Genomic DNA, 18,807 nt, shown 5'->3' with positions numbered 1-18,807 from the left:
AGTGCTGGTCACAGACAGAGACGACTGTACAGACGGAGAAGCCACGGTCACAGACACAAGCACAAATGCTTTCACGCAGACAGGTGCACACAGCCGGGGACAGGCACAGCTATTCACAAGTCAAGTCAGAGGAGAAGTGCCCACGGAACGCATGCGCAGGTGCATGAACTGGAAAAGCAGGGATGCGGAGAGTATACTTACTACCATGACAAAGAGGAAATCCAGAAAATAACCCTAAAGCTGCATGAAGAGGAAATACAGGAACCAGATAGTACACATACAATGGCACCAAAAGAAATACCCCTAGGGCACACGTAATTCCAGCCGCTCACCAAGGAGAGACTCAAACGTGGTGGCAAAGAAAGACACACAGACACTGGAGACACACACACAGCGGGGAGACAGATAAACACAAGCAGACGGGACCAACACACAGCCACCCAAGAGGAAACACACGAGTTGGAAAGAAAGCCGTAGACACAAGACACAGCCAGGCATGTTACATAGTCAGACACACGTAGGGCTCACATACATGTCGTTGTGGCTGAGAACAGGTACAGGCAGATGAGATACACTTAGGGTGTTCACACATGAACATTACACATCTGTGCTCCAGGCCGGCCAGGGAAAGAGACACCTGCCAGCAGAGACCTTGATCCAAATGGCTAAGGAAGAAGGAGGGGGGATCTAGGCAGGTGTCTAGATTTCAAGAAAAGTTTGAAGTGTCCCATCCAAAGAACTAGTGCACCCCCCAAAAACAAATGCACCCACCTCCCAGCAGCAGCTGCCTGCTTTGATCATTTTCCTCCCCTCCCAGGGCCACCCAAGACCCTCCAACTCTGACCAAGCCCAGGGCCACCTGGCACACAGCGGGTGCTCAATAAATGCCACTCATCAGGTGTCATATGCTCATTATTATTATTTTTATTTCTGCCAAATGAACTCTTCTAGAGGTGGGACGAACCTTCATCCAGCTCCGCTCCCCAGAACTCAGCTAAGTTTCAGGGCATTGCAAATAGCAGGTGTTCAACATATGCTGGTAGAAGGAAAAACAAAGGGAAAGTGAAATCTGGCTGCAGAGGCAGCCTGCTTAGAAGGAACAGATGTCTTTAAGCTTGACAGAGGCCTTGAGGCTGTGCCAGGAATAAGACTGCTTTGTTAGTTCATCAAAGTAGGGCCCTTTCTCCGGGTCATTTAAAGCTTTTGTTGGTTCAGTAAAGCAATCCCTCGTGTGACCTTTGGGATTACTATCGAGTCTGTTAAAAGTCAGCTTAGGTTGTCAGTTCTTCTAAGCAGACTCCTGCTTTTCATTAAAACAGGTCAGTGCTCAGCAGCCTTCAGGGGAGGGAGCCTCAGAGCAGAGCCGTTCACAGCGCGAGCTTTCCCAGCCCTGCCACTTAGGAGCCCTGCGGCCAGGAGCGAGTTTGGAAATCCCTCACTGTCTCAGCTTCCCTCGGGCGGGCGGACTACTGCCTAACTCAGGGCCCTTGGGAAGAATGAATGAATTAATACAGGTAAAGCGCTAAGAACAACGCTTGGCATTCAGTAATAGCTCAAGAATGTATTTGGGGTGGGGAGGGTGTAGCTCAGTGGTAGAGCACATGCTTAGCACGCATGAGGGCCTAGGCTCAATCTCCAGTACCTCCACTAAAAATAAATAAATAGAGGATTTCCAATCAAGATGGCAGAGTGGTAGGACCACGAGCTCGCCTATTCTCATGACTACAACAAAACTACAACTGACTGCTAAACAGCCATCAAGAAAAAAAAAAAGACTGAAACCTAGCAAAAAAGATCTTCTTCAGCTGGAAACATAAAGAGGGAACCACAGCAGGACGGTAGGAGGGGCATGCTCGCGATATAATCGGGTCACATTACCTGCTGGGTAGGCCACCCACAAGCTGAAGAATAATTAAATCGTGGAGGCCCTCCCACAGGAGTGAGAGTTCTGAGCCCCACGTCAGGCTCCCCAGCTTGGGGTTCTGGCAATGGGAGGAGGAGGAGACCCCAGGACATCTGGTTTTGAAGGCCAGCGGGGCTTAACTGACTCCAGGAGCCCCATGGGACAGAGACTTCATTCTTTAGGGAAACGAACACAGAATCTGGCGTGCCCCGGGTCCAAGGGCAGAGGCAGTGATTTCATAGGAACCTGGGCCAGGCCTGCCTGCTGGTTTTGGAAGGTCTCCTGGGGTGGTAGGGGAAGGCTGCGGCTCACCCAGGGGACATAAAAGCTGGTGGCAGACAATCTGAGGGTGTTCATCCACATGAGCTTTCCTGAAGGCTGGCATCTTGACTGGATCATTAGCACCAAGACCTAGCCCCACCCAACAGCCTGTAGGCTTAAGCGCTGGGAAGCCTGAGGCCAAACAACATACTGGGTGGGAACATAGCCCCACCCATCAGCAGACTTCCTGAGCCACAAACTCCTCCAGACACGGACCTACCCACCAGAGGACCAGGACCAAGCTTCACTCCGCAGTGGGCAGCCACCAGGAGACCTGCATAAGCCACCAGGGGGCAGATACCAGAAATAAGAAAACAACAATCCCAAAGCCTGTGGAAGGAAGCCACAAACAGGCCAGACTCTACACTGGGACCGGCTGGACCCTGGCCCTTGGGTGACAAGAGAGGAGTGCACTGCTGGAACGCATAGGACATCTCCCACTGAGGGCCACTTCTCCAAGGTCGAGAAACGTAACTAAACTACCTAAAAATACAAATAGAAAGACAGACAACATGAGGCAGCAGAGGAATATCTCCCAGGCCAAGGCACAAGATAAAGTCCCAGAAGAAGAAATAAATGATGAGGAGACAGGCAATTCATCTGAGAAAGAGTTTAAAGTAATGATGGTAAAGATGTTCAGAGAACTCAAGAGGAGTATAGGTGCACAGAGCAGAGTTTTTAGCAAAGAGTTGGAAAATATAAAGAATACCCAAACAGAGTTGAAGAATAAAATTACTGAAATGACTAACACACTAGATGGAACCAAGAATAGACTAAATGAGGCAGAAGAACGGATCAGTCAGCTAGAAGACAGATTAGTGGAAATCACTACTGCAGAACAGAGAAAAGAAAAAAAGAATGAACAGAAATGGGAATAGTTTATCTTTTACTTAAAGGTGAACTGTGTATGTGATGTACACGTTGCAGGGATGTACAGAAAGCCCTGACAGAATATGTAAACATCCTTGCGAAGAAGAAATTCAGGAGGCATGAGGGGCCGTCTCTCGTGTTTTACGTTATAGAAGTCTGGACTTGTTTGAAGTTAACAATTACTTTTGAAATAACAATATACAATTTTAAAATAAAAAGGATTTGGGGTGCTAATTTTCTAGATGGAACAGAATACTTTTTAGAAATGCCCTTAAAATAAAATATAAACGTCTTTAAAAAAAAAAAAAAAAGAGATAAGGATAGTTTAAGAGAACTCTGGGACAACATGGGGTCCCAGAAAGAGAAAAGAGAGAGAAAGGATCTGAGAAAATTTTTGAAGAGATAACTGAAAACTTCCCCAACTTGAGAAAGTAAACAGTCACCCAGGTCCAGGAAGTGGAAACAGTTCTGCACAGGATCGACCCAAAGAGGAACACACCAAGGCACACAGTAATCAAATTGACAACAATTAAGGATACGGAGAAAATACTAAAATCAGCAAGAGAAAAGCAACAAATAACATATCAGGGAACTCCCATAAGGTTATCAGCTGACTTTTCAGCAGAAACTCCAGAGGCCAGAAGGGAATGGCATAATATATTTAAAGTGATGCAAGGGGGAAACTTACAGCCAAGAATACTCTATCAAGCAAGGCTCTCGTTCAGATTTGGTGGAGAAATCAAAAGCTTCACAAATAAACAAAAGCTAAAAGATTTCAGCACCACCAAACCAGCTTTACAACAAATGTTAAAGGAACTTCTCTTGTCATCAAATCACAAGAAAAGAGGACAAAAAGAAGAGAATAAAAGACCTACAAAGGATTGCTTTGGCAGTTCGGGGTCTTTTGTGGTTCCATATACATTTTGGAATTGTTTGTTCTAGTTCTGTGAAAAATGTCATGGGCATTTTGACAGGGGTTGCTTTGGATCTGTAGATTACTTTGGGTAGTATAGCCATTTTGACAATGTTAATTCTTTCAATCCAAGAACATAAGGTATCTTTCCATTTCTTTGTATCACCTTCAATTTCCTTCATCTGTGTTTTATAGTTTTCAGAGTATAAGTAACCTTCTTGGTTAGGTTTATTTCTAGGTATTTGGTTGTTTTTGATGTAATGGAAATGTTTATGCCACTTATAAAATTCTGGTTTTTGAAGTGGAAAAAAAACAGTGAATGAAGCGCCACAAATGGCAACATATCCTTTTTTGTGGGTGAGTTGTATTCCATTTCATATATATGCTACATCTTTATCCATGCATCTATTGATGTGCACTTGGGATGCTTCCATGTCTTGGTGATTGTCAACAATGCTGCTGTTAATAGCGGGGTGTGTGTATCTTTTTGAATTAATGTTTTTGTTTTTCTTGGGTGTATGCCCGGGAGTGGAATTTCTGGGCCATGTGGTGGTTCGGTTTTTGGGTTTTTGAGGAATCTCCATATTGTTTTCCATGGTGGCTGCACCCGTTTACATTCCCACCAACAGTGTACAGGGGGTTCCCTTTTCTCCACATCCTTGCCAACATTTGTTATTTGTGTTCTGCTTGATGATGGCCATTCTGACAGGTGTGAGGTGATATCTAATTGTGATTTGGATTTGCATTTCCCTGATGTTGGTGATGCTGAGCAGCTTTTGATGCTCCTGTTGGACATCTGCATTTCCTCTTTTGGAAAAATGTTTTTTCAGTTCCTCTGCCCATATTTTAAATGGGTTGTTTGTTTGCTTGCTTGCTTTTTAACTGAAGTACAGCTGATTTTAAATGTTTTATTAGTTTCTGGTGTACAGCATGGATGGACTTGGAGGGCATTATGCTAAGTTAAATGAGTCAGACAGAGAAAGACAAAAACTGTAAGATATCACTTACATGTGGAATCTAAAAAAATACAACAAACTAGTGAATATAACAGAGAAGAAACAGACTCACAGATGTAGAGAAGGAACTAGTGGTTACCAGTGGGGAAAAGGAAGGGGGAGGGGCAAGATGGAGGTGGAGGATTAAGCGGTACAAACTAGCAGGTATAAAGTAAGCTACAAGGATGTACTGTACAACATGGGGAATAGAGCCACTATTTTTTAATAACTATACCCTAACCTTTAAAAACTGTAAATCACTATATTGTATATCTGTAACATATACTATTGTACATCAACTATACTTCAGTTTAAAAAATACGTTATTGTAAAATAAATACATAAATAAATAAAGTTAAATAAATAAATAATCTAATTACCCCCCAAAAAATAAATAAAAATTTTAAAAAAACTTTTTTAAAGAACCGTATTTGTGGAAGGAATTAATGAAATCTTCCCTGCCAGTGAAAGCAGCCCCCCACTGGGCTGCATTTAGGATTCTAATCTCTCCTTTCATGCAGGCTCCCCACGGATCACTCTTCCGTCCCTCAAAGTAGCCCCAGATTGCAAGGCCTTCTGAGTCAGTGTCTGATCCCCCGCGCCTGGACCACCTCCGGCTCTCCCTTTCCTTCACGTGGTAAGATGCCCTTCGGCACAGAGCGGGCCTGGCAGCTCCCCTATCCTTGACCTCTTCAGGAGGCTGAAGGGAGGACACCTTTACACTCAGTGGGGTGCCGGGTGGGAGCTGCAGGTCGACACTCTACTTCGGGAAGAGCCTGGGGAGTTCAGAGCCTGGCGGCTGTCCCCCAATCCCCTGGCCCTGCTGGAGGAAGCAAGTTTCTTTGCGAAAAATTAAACATCCTCTTTGGGAGAGGCAAGAAAACAGGACGTGGGAAGCGTCCCACAGGATGAACACGGGCCCCCATACCCTGGCACCCCCTCCTCTCCGTAGGGCAGCGGCCTGGTGGCTTGAATCCTTGCTTTCTCACACTTGCTCACCTCCGCAGGGGAGCCATGTTCCCACCGCCCCCCGCAACGCCCTTGAACTCCGCTGACAAGCTCTGGCTTCCTCCCTGGCTCTCCAGGAGGTGCTTTCCGCGTCTCTGCTCGTCGGTCCACGCCTCCTCCCAGGGTCCAGCAGAAACGCAAAGCACACCGCTAAGGAGAGAGTGAAGGAAAAAAGCAACAAAAGGGTGAATTCAGCAAACATCCCCGGAACACCAACCGTGGGCCGGGCCCCTATTCTAGGCGCCTGGGAGGCAGCAGTGAACAAAACAACAGAAACCCCTGCCTAGCGAAGCTCACATTTCTAAGGAGTGATGAATCGATTGTTCAGTTCTTTGACTACTCGCCAAGCTTGTTCCCGCTTCAGGGTCTTTGCACTTGGTGTTCCCTCTGCCTGGAATGCTCTTCCTCCAAATACTCCTAGGGTGTGCTCCCCTTCAGCTCCTCAGAAAGCCTTCCCTGACCGCGCTGTCTACAACAGCAATTCGACCTGGCTTACTCTCCATTCCTTTCACCCTACTTTATTATTCTTCACAGCTTTTATCACCACCTGACACAACATTCTATATTTATACTCTTAATAGTATATTTACATTTAGTACAATTACTTTAGTAAGTAGATGTATATAGATACTAGCAGATTTACATATATATCAGCACATACATTTACATGATTTGTATACTTTATATATACACTATACAAAATGCTTAAATATATATTTTTTCTTACATTTACATATAATGGCATATTTATACTTATATTTGCTTACTAATATATAATTTATATACTAGTCAATAATATACATCACTATATATTTCTATATCATGTTTATATATCTAATATAATTATGTATATATATATATGTGTCCTCCTTTGTCTCCTTTTCCTCATATAAACTGTGATAATTACAGTAATCACCTCATATGATGGTTGCAAGCATTAAAATGAGTTAAAGGAAAGGGTTCAGTTATGAGCTGTAGCCTAAATGTATGTATACGTTTGCAGAGCTGCTGGGTCAATTTTCAGAAATTTTGCAAACTGGTTGTTAAACACAGCTATTATTAAAAATAAAATGGCATAGACTTACAATTAAATAAATTCGATTTTAAAAGGTGATACTCAAAACTTATCACTTTCTAGTTATTATTTTACTACATTTCATTATTTCTGTGCTCCTGAGGTCATTTACCCCTAATTTTAACTGTATGGTAGAAATAACACACAATGGTGCACTACTGCATCTCTTTCAAACTCTGTGTTCCGTGACTACACGTTGGTAAGTTGAAATGTGACAAGATGATAGTATGCAAACCATGGAAACTGATAAATGTTAGAAATCAGGGCTTCCTCTCCCTCTCCACCTAAAGAGCTAATTGTTAACCATTTACCAGCACATCCCTGAGAGCACTCAAAAGAGTGCCTGGCACATGGTAAACGCTATACTAAATGTTTCCATTACTGTATTTGCTTGTGCACTGGGTCGCGATGCAGTCTTTTTTTTCTAGGTCCGAGTTAAAAATGTTTGAAGAACACATAATTACAGTGTGCTTAACTACTCCTATTTAATCCTAATAACTCTGCAGAGTCTGTACTATTTATTATTCCCATTTTACAGATGGAGAAACCAAAGTTCTGAGATGGTAACAGCCAGAAGGCACTATCAACTAGCGGAAATGAGATTTGAAATTGCTGCTGAGCAGCTTCAGCGCGCTCGCGCACTTAATGCACTTTCCTTCCTCACTCGTTCGCGACCCCAGCGGTATAATCGCCCTTTGCTGCGCTCGAAAAATGAATAGCTGTCGGCGTGCTCGTTGTATCTTGGGAAATGTAGTCCGCAGGCTCAAAGAATGCCATTGTCTCAGAAGGGAGGGGCGGAGAGTACTTCGATTTTCGCCTTGGAACAAAAGAACAAAGTCAGTTCTCGTGCCTCGCGACATTTCGGCCGCTCCATGCGCGACTTCGCTCGCGCCCGTTGCATGCTGGGAACGGCAGTTCGCCAGACCCGCTACGTCGGCGCGAAATGACGGAACTCATGTGGTGTGTTCCGGCCGGGTCCCGGCTCCGCGCGAGCTTCTGCGTCCCACGATGACAGGCTGGCCACGCTGCGGTCGCCCTTAGGCATGCGCAACAGACACTCGGATCAACTAAGAACACAAACTGAAACCCTACGATTTCTCACCGGTCTGCACCCTCGCCGAGGCTCGGGCTGCTCGCGAACTGGCCTCCTTCGTCCGGTTTCTCCCCACTCCGAAAGTTTAAGGTAGGCCCTGGGGCACGGAGGACTTGGGTCCGGGCCGAGACTGTTGAGGCACGCCTGCGCTGTCCCGCCAGCGAGGGAAGGAGGGAAGTTCGTCCTCAGCGCAGCAGCTGCGTGGTCTGGGCAGCTGACACCGGTTAGGCGCCAGACCCAAGGTTTGTTCGGAGAAGGGGATCACTCGTGGGGTGGACTGGGGTCGGGGAGCGCAGGGGTCCAGATACCGGCAGAGCCGCCTTGAGAGGAATCTGGTGGTCCCAGTGGGGATTTGGGCTTTGAAGTAATGAGGAGGAGGGACAGGGGGTGTAGCCAGAGGGCTGTGGGGGTTTGGTGGCCGCGTGGGTGTAATAGAGGTCTGGTGAGAGTGTTATTGGGGAATCAGTTGGGGCTAATAGGCTTGTTTTAGTCGAAGTGTTCATGGGGGCCAGCGGGGATGTGTTCATTAGTTAATGAGGTGATGGTAGAGTGGGCAGGTAGGAGTGTGATCCCTGAGGGACTGATGGAGGCATGATACTCAACAGGTTAATGAAGAGTGGTGGGGCATAGTAATTGGAAGGAGGGTCATGATCAAGGAACTAATGGGGGCAGTGATCAAAGAAGAGAGAATGAGAGGCTGAAGGGGTGTTGTAATCAAAGGATTTTAGTGGGTGATCATGGCATGATCACTGAGGAATTAATGGGAACAAAGTGAGCAAAGACAGGGTAATAGTAAGCTGTTGGGTGTGATCATTGGGGAGAGAAGGTGGGCAGTGAGGGGAGAATGGGGAACTGATGTCTGATCTTCAGGGATTAACACAAGTGTGTGATAATGAAGGGTTACTGGGGACTGATGGTGTGATCTATGAGGGATCAATTGGAGGGCTGAGTTAATGGGGGCTGATAAATCATAGTAATTGAGAGCTTGATGGGGAACTAATAGGTCATAATTCTCCAGGCATTAGTGGGGGTTGACAGGGATGTATTAATAAAGGAATTATCGGGGGCCTAATCATTTCAGAGGAGAGAGATTAAGGAGGTGGTGAGTGCAGTGAGTTGGGATGAGGATAATGGGGATGAAAGCAAGGAATTCATGGGGGACTGGTCAGGCTACATGACTCTAGGGGCAATGAGGACGGCTGGAGAGACAGCGGGATAAGGTGGGCAGAGAAACGTTGGTAGCGAGAGCCACAAGATTTAATACGTAGAGTGTGGGTGACAGCAGTGGGAGCTTGACCAGGTCAGTAGTAGGTCATTTATGAGATAAGTGTTGGGTTTGTGGGATCTGTGGGATTAGTGACGGAGTGAGCAGTGGGGGGTTCTGTGGGGTGCGTGATGGAGCCTGAGAGCTCAGTGCTGGGGTCTTTCAGACTCTGTGAGGTCCTTAGGGTCAGTGACCAGGCTCCAGCCTTCCCATCTGCTGAGTGAGCTGTCACACGGGTTAGAGAAGTCCAGTTCAGTTTGTGTGGTTCTCGCTGCCCTGCAGAGGTAGGTGATGGCCCACTCACCCAGTTACTGATACAGAGCGGTATCAGCTTACTGTTGGCAGGTCCCTGGGCAAACAGTGTGTGAGATGGGACGGACGTCAAAGGACAAGCGGGATGTCTACTACCGCCTAGCCAAGGAGAATGGCTGGCGTGCCCGCAGTGCCTTCAAGCTGCTACAACTTGACGAGGAATTCCAGCTCTTCCAAGGTCCCCACTTGGTGGGCGAGTCACTGGGGGATGGGGTGGGTGAAGGGAGTAGATAATTGGGCTAGGTCTGCAGAGCTCCCTATGGTAGAGGGGCTGACTTGGAGGGTCTCTGGGGCAGGGCCCAGGCAGGAAGATGGGCAGGTACTCGGAAGAAGCTGAATATCTGGGCAGCAGATAAATATGGGTGCTCCCCAGGGGAAATGAAGGAACTTTTCAGGGTACCAGGTTGGAGAGATGGGTGCGACTGACCACTATACCTTCTTGCGTGTGCTTAGGCGTGACTCGGGCAGTTGACCTGTGTGCAGCCCCGGGCAGCTGGAGCCAGGTGCTGAGCCAGAAGATTGGGTGAGTCTGGAGTCCCAGAAGTGGGATCAGGAGGGCAGGTTAGGTGGAGGGTGGGCCAGGAGTGAAAACTGGGCTGACATGGACTGTGTTGTCCACAGGGGCCAGGGGTCTGGCCACGTGGTGGCCGTGGACCTTCAGGCTATGGCTCCACTACCAGGTGTGTTACAGATCCAGGGGGATATCACCCAGGTGAGAGCATGGCCAGGGGTGTCGGGGTATATCTGGGCAAAGGTCCCCCAACCTGGGAGCTACGGAAGGTGGAAGAGAGAGACAGAGAAATAGACCGAGAAAGACAGACAGAGATAGAGTAACTGAGAGAACCCGAGAGAGTAATAGCAGAATAATAGAGCCAGCAGGTCACCATCATGGGGAGATGACAAAAAGTGCTAAGACTGGGTCCCTGGAGATGGGACTGGGTCTTAGGCGGAGCCTGGGAATTTGGCTGGGCCAGGGCCAAGGGCAGGCGGGGTTCGAGGGCTGTGGAGGAGGGCTTGGCGCCACTCATCCTCCCTCTCTTCCACAGCTGTCCACTGCCAAGGAGATCATCCAGCACTTTGAGGGCTGCCCCGCAGACCTCGTGGTGTGCGACGGGGCGCCCGATGGTAACCAGCAGGGATTGGGAGGCCAGGCGGGGGGCCTGTGTGTGTCCTTCTCTGTATCTCCCCCCTCTGTTGGCTTCTTTCACCGCTTCTACTACTCCCTGCCTCTCCCCTCCGCTGTCAGCCGTGCCCCTGCCTGGCATTTCCCTCCCTCTGTTCCTCGGTCTGGGCCTCTGTCTTCTCCCTCCCCACACTCTACCATTTCAGTTTTGTCCCCTTTCGTCTTCTTACTGCTTGTCTCTCTGCAACTGTCCAATTCCATCTTACTGTTCACTCTTCTTTTCTCTCAGTCAGCCAGCCAGCCATTCAGCACATGGACTGAGCCCTTCTTGTGTGTCACTGTTCTGCATGTTGGGAAAACATTTGTGAATAAAATTCTGCTAATCTCTGACCTCATAGAGTTGGTGTTTTAGTGGGAGCAGACAGAAAAGAGGCAAATGATTGAGCTTGGTAGCATGTCAGAAGGTGACAGGTACTGGGGGAATCAATGAAAAGGAGAGGGGGATGGGGATCACCTGTAGGAATTGTAAATAAAGTGGCCAGGGAAGGCCTCGCTGGCTTTAGCATAAAGACCTCAAGGAGGTGCGGAGTGGGCCAGGAGGACACCTAGAGGAAGAGCAGTCCAGGCAAAGGGACCAGCCCAGGCAAAGGCCCTGCAGTAGGAGGGTGCTTGGTCTGTACGAGGAACACTGAAATCAGTGTGGTTGGATCAGAGTGAGTGAGGGGGAGAGTGGTAGGCGGTGAGGTCAGTGAGGTGATGGGGACCAGATCCTCATGTGGATCTTTGTGGGCCACACTGAGGACCTTGGCTTCTTCACTGAGATGAAAGCATGGAGAACAACCATGAGAGGGTTGTGAGCAGAGGAGGGCTGTACCCCACTTGGGCCGTGAGCAGTGTGAGGCGTGAGCATAGAATCAGGCCTCCTCTGAGGGGAGGAGGTATGAGTGGTGGCAGGAATGAGTAGAGAGACGTTTCGAAAGTAGAGTTGAGAGGATTTGCTAATGGCTGGAACGTGGGTGTGAGGACAGTGGAGAATGTGGGTCAAAGGTAGCTCGAAAGTTTTTGGCTTGAACAACTGGAAAGATCAGATGAGATGGGGAAGATGGCGGGAGGAGCAGGTTTGGGCAGGAAGGTCGGGAGTTTGTTTTTGGACGTGTTGAGTCTGAGATGCTGATTCTGATCTGAGTCTGGAGGTAAGAGGAATGGCCTGGGAGTGGAAGTCGAAATGGTGATAATGATCCTTGCGTGTAAAGTTTGTCTTGAGAATTAAACTGAGCACCTAAGGGTTAGGAGCTCAGAATGTGCATCTAGTTGGCAGATACTAATTTGCACGCAGAACCTTGGCAGTAAGAGAGCCTGGGATATGTTCTTAGCATTCTGATCTGTCTGGGACAGGAAGGTAGCTAGAACTGGATGGCCCCCTAATGCTATTCCTCTTGCCGCAGTAACCGGTCTCCATGATGTTGATGAGTATATGCAGGCCCAGCTCCTCCTAGCCGTGAGTAACCCTGGCCGCCCCTGCCTCGGTTTGGCCCCCTCCTGGCTGTCTCCATGGCAGCCTTAGCCATCTGTCCTGCCCACAGGCTCTGAACATCGCTACCCACGTCTTGAAGCCAGGGGGCTGCTTTGTGGCCAAGGTAAGCCTTGGGGAACTTGGTAGGGAGTAGAGAGGGCTCCCGAAGGGGCCAGCCTCACGCTTCCCTGTCTACCTCCCCACTTTGCAGATCTTCCGGGGCCGGGATGTGACACTGATCTATAGCCAGCTGCGGGTCTTCTTCTCCAGCGTACTCTGCGCCAAGCCCCGGAGCAGCCGGAACTCCAGCATCGGTCAGTGGGTTGGGGGGCCGGGCAGGTGGGTGCGAATCTCAGGGACGCTTCCCACACAGGGTGGAAGTAGCAGGCGCCCCTCACTCTACCTTCTACCCACAGAGGCCTTCGCTGTCTGTCAGGGTTATGACCCCCCTGAGGGCTTCCTACCGGACCTGACCAAACCCCTGCTGGACCACTCTTACGGTGAGAGCCAGAGCCCTGGGCCCCATCCCTGGGGAGATGCTGTCGGCTTGTGGAATTTACATCTCGGGAGGGCCCTTAGCCCCACCCCCGGTGGAAGCTCTGCCCCTTAGGGGAATTCTGTCCCTGGAGGATCCTCAGCCCCACCCTCTGGTGGAAATTCCACCCCTGTATGGATATTTTGTCCCAAGAGGATCTTCAGCCCAGTCCCCTGGTGGTAACTCTTAGAACTGATTAAAAAAAAGATTCTGTCCTGGGAGGATCCTGAGTCCTGCCCCAGTGGAGACTACAGCCTAAGGAGTTTCTAGCCTGGGGAGACTCAGTCACGCCCCCAGGTGGAAGCCCCACCCCTGTTTGGAAATTTTGTCCCGTAAGGCTCTTCAACCTGGCCCTTAGAGGGAAAAGGCATGGAGCTGCTCCTGTGGCGAACACACTTAAGTGAGACAGAGTCCAGGTGGCATATGTTAGGTTGGCAAGTGGACATAAAGTGCAATGAGAGAAAAGTGGGGGCAGGGAGGATATGCTTTAGGATGGGTGATCATGAAGGGCTTCCCTGAGGAGGTGATCTGAGCCAAATGAAGGATTTCCAGTGGAGTATAAGAGTAGCTGGTAGATACATGGGGAGGCCTCAGTACCCATGCTGCATGTGGCCTGAGTCATGACTGGTCCCAGACACCCCAGCCCTGTCCTCTCTCATTGCTCCCTGCTTGTCAGATCCAGATTTCAACCAATTAGATGGTCCCACCCGGATCATTGTGCCATTTGTGACCTGTGGGGACCTGAGTGCCTACGATTCAGACCGCAGTTACCCACTGGACGTAAGTGCCCAGCCAACAGTGGGTGGGTGGAGGAGTGCTGTCCTAGGTTCCCAGGTCCTCACCATCCCCCACAACGTGTCCCTGCAGCTAGAGGACGGCTCAGAGTACAAGTACACTCCACCCACGCAGCCCCCCATCTCACCGCCATACCAGGAGGCCTGCACGCTGAAGAAGAAGGGGCGGCTGGCCAAGGAGATCCGCCCCCAGGACTGTCCCATTGGCACAGTGGACACGTTGCCCCAGCCCCTCACCGCCCCACAGCGCCACACCATGCTGGCCTCTGAGGTCTGGAAATTGGGCCCAGGGCCCTGGGTGCCCTTCCTCTCTGCCCATAGTGACCCCCTCCCCGTGTGCCTCTTTCTGCCCCAGATCTCATGGTTTCTGGGGCAAGTCTCTTCCTTGCCTCCCAATACCTATAAAAATCAATGGGTAAAACCAAGTATAATGAATGGAAAAATTTAGCCAAGTGTCTGAGCCCCTTTTCTTTTTCTTGGGTAGGTGGAAGACAGTGAAATGAATTGTTCACCTTAACACGTTCAGGTAAATTTGCTTTTTTATCTAAGGGTTTGAGTAAAGGGCACCTTGAAGAAAAAACTGAGTAAAATTTCACTTTTGCAATTTTTATGTCAACAGGTAAGGTTTCTTTCAGCAAACCTTTACTAAAACACCTGATGTTATATGCCAGGAACTGCTTTAAGCATTTTACATCTTACACACTGAGGCATTTGGTAAACATTTATTGAGCATGTGCTATGTGCGGGCATTGTTCTAGGTTTGGAGATAGAGCAGGAACAAAACAGGCAAATATCCCAGCCCTCAGAGCTCCTAGTTTGGGGGAAAGGTCATAAACGATAACATAGTCTGAATGCAGGAGTTTCCACCCACCCACACACACTATCTCTATATACATGTGTAATATGTAATATGTAAAAGTAATAATATGGGATATGAAAAATTTTTAAAGCAGGATAAAGAGATCAAAAATTCTAGGGAGTGGCAGTTTGCAGGTTTTAAGAGGGTTATCAGGGATGGTCTCACTGAGGTCATGTTGAGCAGAGACCTGAATAAGTTGAGGGAGGGGATCCTTGTATTTATCTAGGGGAAGGGCATTCCAGGAAGAGGAAATAGCAGGTGCAAAGGCCCTGAGGTAGAACTGTGCCTGGTGTGTGAGGGAGCAGCGAGGGACCAGTTTGCCTGGAACAGCCTGGGCTGTCAGTGCTGGAGGGCTTCTCATCCTCAGGACACCACATTAGAGGACATCCCTTTCTTTTTCTTTTTTTGGCCGGGGGGAGGGAGGTAATTAGGTTACTTATTTATTTTTAGGGGAGGTACTGGGGATTGAACCCAGGACCTCGTTCATGCTAAGCATGCGCTCTACCACTTGAGCAATGCCCTCCCCCCAAGGATGTCCCTTTCTGACAATGGCTTAGCAGGTTATTCAGACCAAGTGTTACATTAAAATAAGAAGTAAAAAAGACCCCTTTAAAAAAAATGAAATGGCAAATCACAATGGGAAAAGATATTTATAATCCCTATAGATAGTTATCCTTGATATTAAAAAGCTCCTAAAAATCAAGAAGGAAAAGAAAATATGAGAATGGTCAATAAGTACATGAAAAGCTGCTCCTTGGGGAAATGCAAGCTACGGCTAAAAAGATTAACAAGACCCAGTGTCTGGAAAGACATGCAACAGTTGGGACCCTCATATACGCCAATGGCGGCATAAAGTGGTGCGGCCACTGTGGAAAGATTGTTAGGCAGTATTTGCTTAAGCTGCATGTGTGCCAATTCCACTCCTAAGAAATGAGTACTGGAATGCTCCTAGCCAGCACTATTTGTAGTACCCCCAGATTAGATGCAGCCCAGACACCCATCAGCTGCAGAATGGATCATTAAATCCTGGTATATTCACAATGGAGAAACTACACATCAAAGAGAATGAACATTATTACATGTTCTGTGCATTTTTCTGTGGATTATGGTTGACAATAGAAGGGGAAACAAAGCTTCACAAAAATGTTAGTAGCTGAGCAAAGATTCTAGTAGAAGACAGTGGGAAAATACCTTTTGGTTTAAAACTTCCTTTTACTTTGACCTTCAGTTAGCTGGCAATCTGATAAGGACTCGGAAGCTGTTTGCTGTCAGGAAAACCAGAACTTGAGTTGATGAACTTGTTTTGAAATATCTCATCATCGGATCCTGAACATACAAGCCCCGAGTGGGAACCTGGAACAATCACCACGAACACAGGGAGGAGAGAAACTTCACGGCATGTCCATCTGCACTGCAGAGGGATTTTTTTTTATTACAGTTTGACTGCACATACACATTATACTGCATGTAAATACATATATACAATATACTGCACCTTTTTTTTAGTTTTCATATATGTACTGATCATGGTTTCTAAGAACAGATTAGATCTTTAGCTTTTTAAACTTACATAGTTATCAAAGGAATAAAGCCAACTACAAGATAAGAATCAACAAAATACGGTAATCCAATCATAAAGGACAGTCAAATGTGCTTACACATATTCAAGAAAGCAAAATAATTAGTTCATTTGTGTCCTTATTGTTGTTGTTTTTTAGATTCCTCATATAAATTATGTCAATATGGCATTTTTCTTTCTCTTTCCAGCCCACTTCACTTAGAATGACAATCTTCAGGTCCATCCATATTGCTGCAAATGGCATTATTTTATTCTTTTTTATGGCTGAGTAGTGTTCCATCGTATATATGTACCACATCTTCTTTATCCAGTCATGCAGAGGGATTCTTGAATGAGGTCTTGCTTCTTCTCTAAGTCTTTCCAGCAGTGTCCTGATTTATGTCCAGAATTTACCCCAAAAGCAGGGGGTTTTAATCTGGATAGAAGTCAGGGTTACCTGTGACTTTGATGCAGGGAAATATGATATCTTTACTTTCACTAATATAACAAATTTTGTGTTACTCCCAAATCTGAATGCTGGCAGCAAATTACAATACTGAAAGCAGTGACTGCAACTTTCCCAGCAATGCAGATCACAGTTACTTTTTTATGTTACATTACAGTTGTTGCGGGCAGCTTAAAGTATTGTTCACATGGGTCACTACTTTGAATAAGATGTTATAATTTGATGTACTAATAAAAAAGTTCATATATAATACAGTACCCCAGTATCATTTCATTTTAATATGGTAAGATTTTTGCAATTTTTGAGGTATAATTGATATCAAACATTGTGTCAGTTGAAAGTGTACAACAGTAATGATTTAATGTGTGTGCATATTGCAAAATGATTACCCCAAGTTTAGTTAACATCTGTCACCTCCCATAGTTACAATTTTTTTTCTTGTGATGGGAACTTTTTAATAATTTAAGTACAGTCAGTTGCAATGTGTCAGTCTGGTGTACAGCACAATATCCTAGTCATGCATATACATACATATATTTTCATATTCTTTTTCATTAAAGATTATTACAAGATGTTGAACATAGTTCCCTGTGCTATACAGAAGAAACTTTTTAAGTCTATTTTTGTATATAGTGGCTAACATTTGTAAATCTCAAACTCCCAAATTTATCCCTTCCCACCCCCTTTCCCCAGTAACTGTAAGATTGTTTACTATGTCTGCGAGTGTTTCAGTTTTGTAGGTGAGTTCATAGTGTCCTTTTTTTTCTTTCTTTTTTATTTAGATTCCACATATGAGTGATATCATGTGGTCTTTCTCTTTCAGGCTTACTTCACTTAGAATGATGATCTCTAAGTCCACCCATGTTGCTGCAAATGGCATTTTATTTTTTATGACTGAGTAGTATTCCATTGTATAAATATACCACAGTTTTTTTATCCAGTCATTTGTAATGGACATTTAGGTTGCTTCCATGTCTTGCCTATTGTATATAGTGCTGCTGTGAACATTGGGGTGTATATATCTCTTTGAATTCAAGTTCCCTCCAGATACATACCCAGAAGTGGGATTGCTGGATCATATGGTAAGTTTATTTTTAGTTTTTTGAGGAATCTCCATACTGTTTTCCGTATGGCTGCACCAAACTACATTCTCAGCAACAGTATAGGAGGGTTCCCTTTGCTCCACACTCTCTCCAGCATTTATCATTCATGGACTTTTGAATGATGGCCATTCTGACTGGTGTGAGGTGATACTTCTCTGATAATTAGTGATATTGAGCATTTTTTCATGTGCCTATTGGTCATTTGTATGTCTTCATTGGAGAATTGCTTGTTTAGGTCTTCTGCCCAGTTTTGGATTCGGTTGTTTGTTTTGTCATTAAGTTGTATGAGCTGTTTATATATTCTGGAAATTAAGCCTCTGTCAGTCACAGCATTTGCAAATATTTTCCCCCATTCCATAGGTTGTCTTTTTGTTTTGCTTATGGTTTCCTTTGCTTTGCAAAAGCTTATAAGTTTAATTAGGTCCCATTTGTTTATTTTCTTTCTTATTTCTATTGCCTGGATAGATTGCCCTAGGAGAACATTGCTAAGATTTATGTCAGAGAATGTTTTGCCTATGTTTCTTCTAGATGAGTTATCATGTCTTGTCTTATATTTAAGTCTTTAAGCCATTTTGAGTTTATTTTTGTGTATGGAGTGAAGGAGTATTCTAACTTCATTGATTTACATGCAGGTGTCCAGTTTTCCCAATACCACTTGCTGAAGAGACTGTCTTTTCTCCGTTGTATATTCTTGCCTCCTTTGTCAAAGATTAATTGACAATAGGTCTGTGGATTTATTTCTTGGCTTCCTATTCTATTCCATTGATCCATATGTCTGTTTTTATGCCAATACCATGCTGTTTTGATTACTGTAGGTCTGTAGTATTGTCTGAAGTCTGGGAGGGTTATTCCTCCAGTTCTGTTCTTTTTCTTCTATTTTGCTTTGGTAATTCTGGGTCTTTTGGGAACTTTTATGATTTGCTTTCTTTATTTTTTTTTTAAGATTTGCTTTCTTTTACAACTTTCAAATATACGATAGATTATTGATAAGTAGAGTCACTATGCTGTACATCACATCTCCCGAACTTGTTTATAGATGGAAATTTGTACCTTTTGACCACCTTCACCCATTTTAAGATTCCATATGTAAGTGAAATTTACA

At 46.1% G+C, this 18,807-nt stretch overlaps 1 protein-coding gene across 7 annotated transcripts; it reads left to right on the top strand.

Moving 5' to 3' along the window:
* Positions 1-8,017: 8,017 nt before the first annotated feature.
* FTSJ1 (FtsJ RNA 2'-O-methyltransferase 1) lies at positions 8,018-16,856 on the top strand. Of its 7 annotated transcripts, none has more exons than XM_031445309.2 (13): positions 8,018-8,268; positions 9,788-9,932; positions 10,208-10,277; positions 10,376-10,466; positions 10,801-10,879; positions 12,323-12,375; positions 12,461-12,514; positions 12,602-12,704; positions 12,807-12,890; positions 13,602-13,705; positions 13,793-13,990; positions 14,204-14,245; positions 15,807-16,856. In XM_031445309.2, the coding sequence occupies exons 2-12, from the start codon at positions 9,812-9,814 to the stop codon at positions 14,234-14,236; spliced, it is 990 nt and encodes a 329-aa protein (XP_031301169.1). In that variant the 5' UTR covers positions 8,018-8,268; positions 9,788-9,811; the 3' UTR covers positions 14,237-14,245; positions 15,807-16,856. The 7 variants fall into 7 exon arrangements, with proteins under 7 accessions (XP_031301169.1, XP_031301170.1, XP_031301167.1 ...); XM_031445310.2 differs by having other exon boundaries at positions 9,774-9,932; positions 13,608-13,705; XM_031445307.2 differs by having other exon boundaries at positions 9,774-9,932.
* The last annotated feature ends 1,951 nt before the right edge of the window (positions 16,857-18,807 follow it).

The sequence above is a fragment of the Camelus dromedarius genome, chromosome X (assembly GCF_036321535.1).
Source record: "Camelus dromedarius isolate mCamDro1 chromosome X, mCamDro1.pat, whole genome shotgun sequence".
In the NCBI taxonomy this organism is placed as follows: Eukaryota; Metazoa; Chordata; class Mammalia; order Artiodactyla; family Camelidae; genus Camelus; species Camelus dromedarius.
The sequence above is the reverse complement of the archived record's forward strand: the minus strand, read 5'-3'. Positions and strand labels throughout refer to the sequence as shown.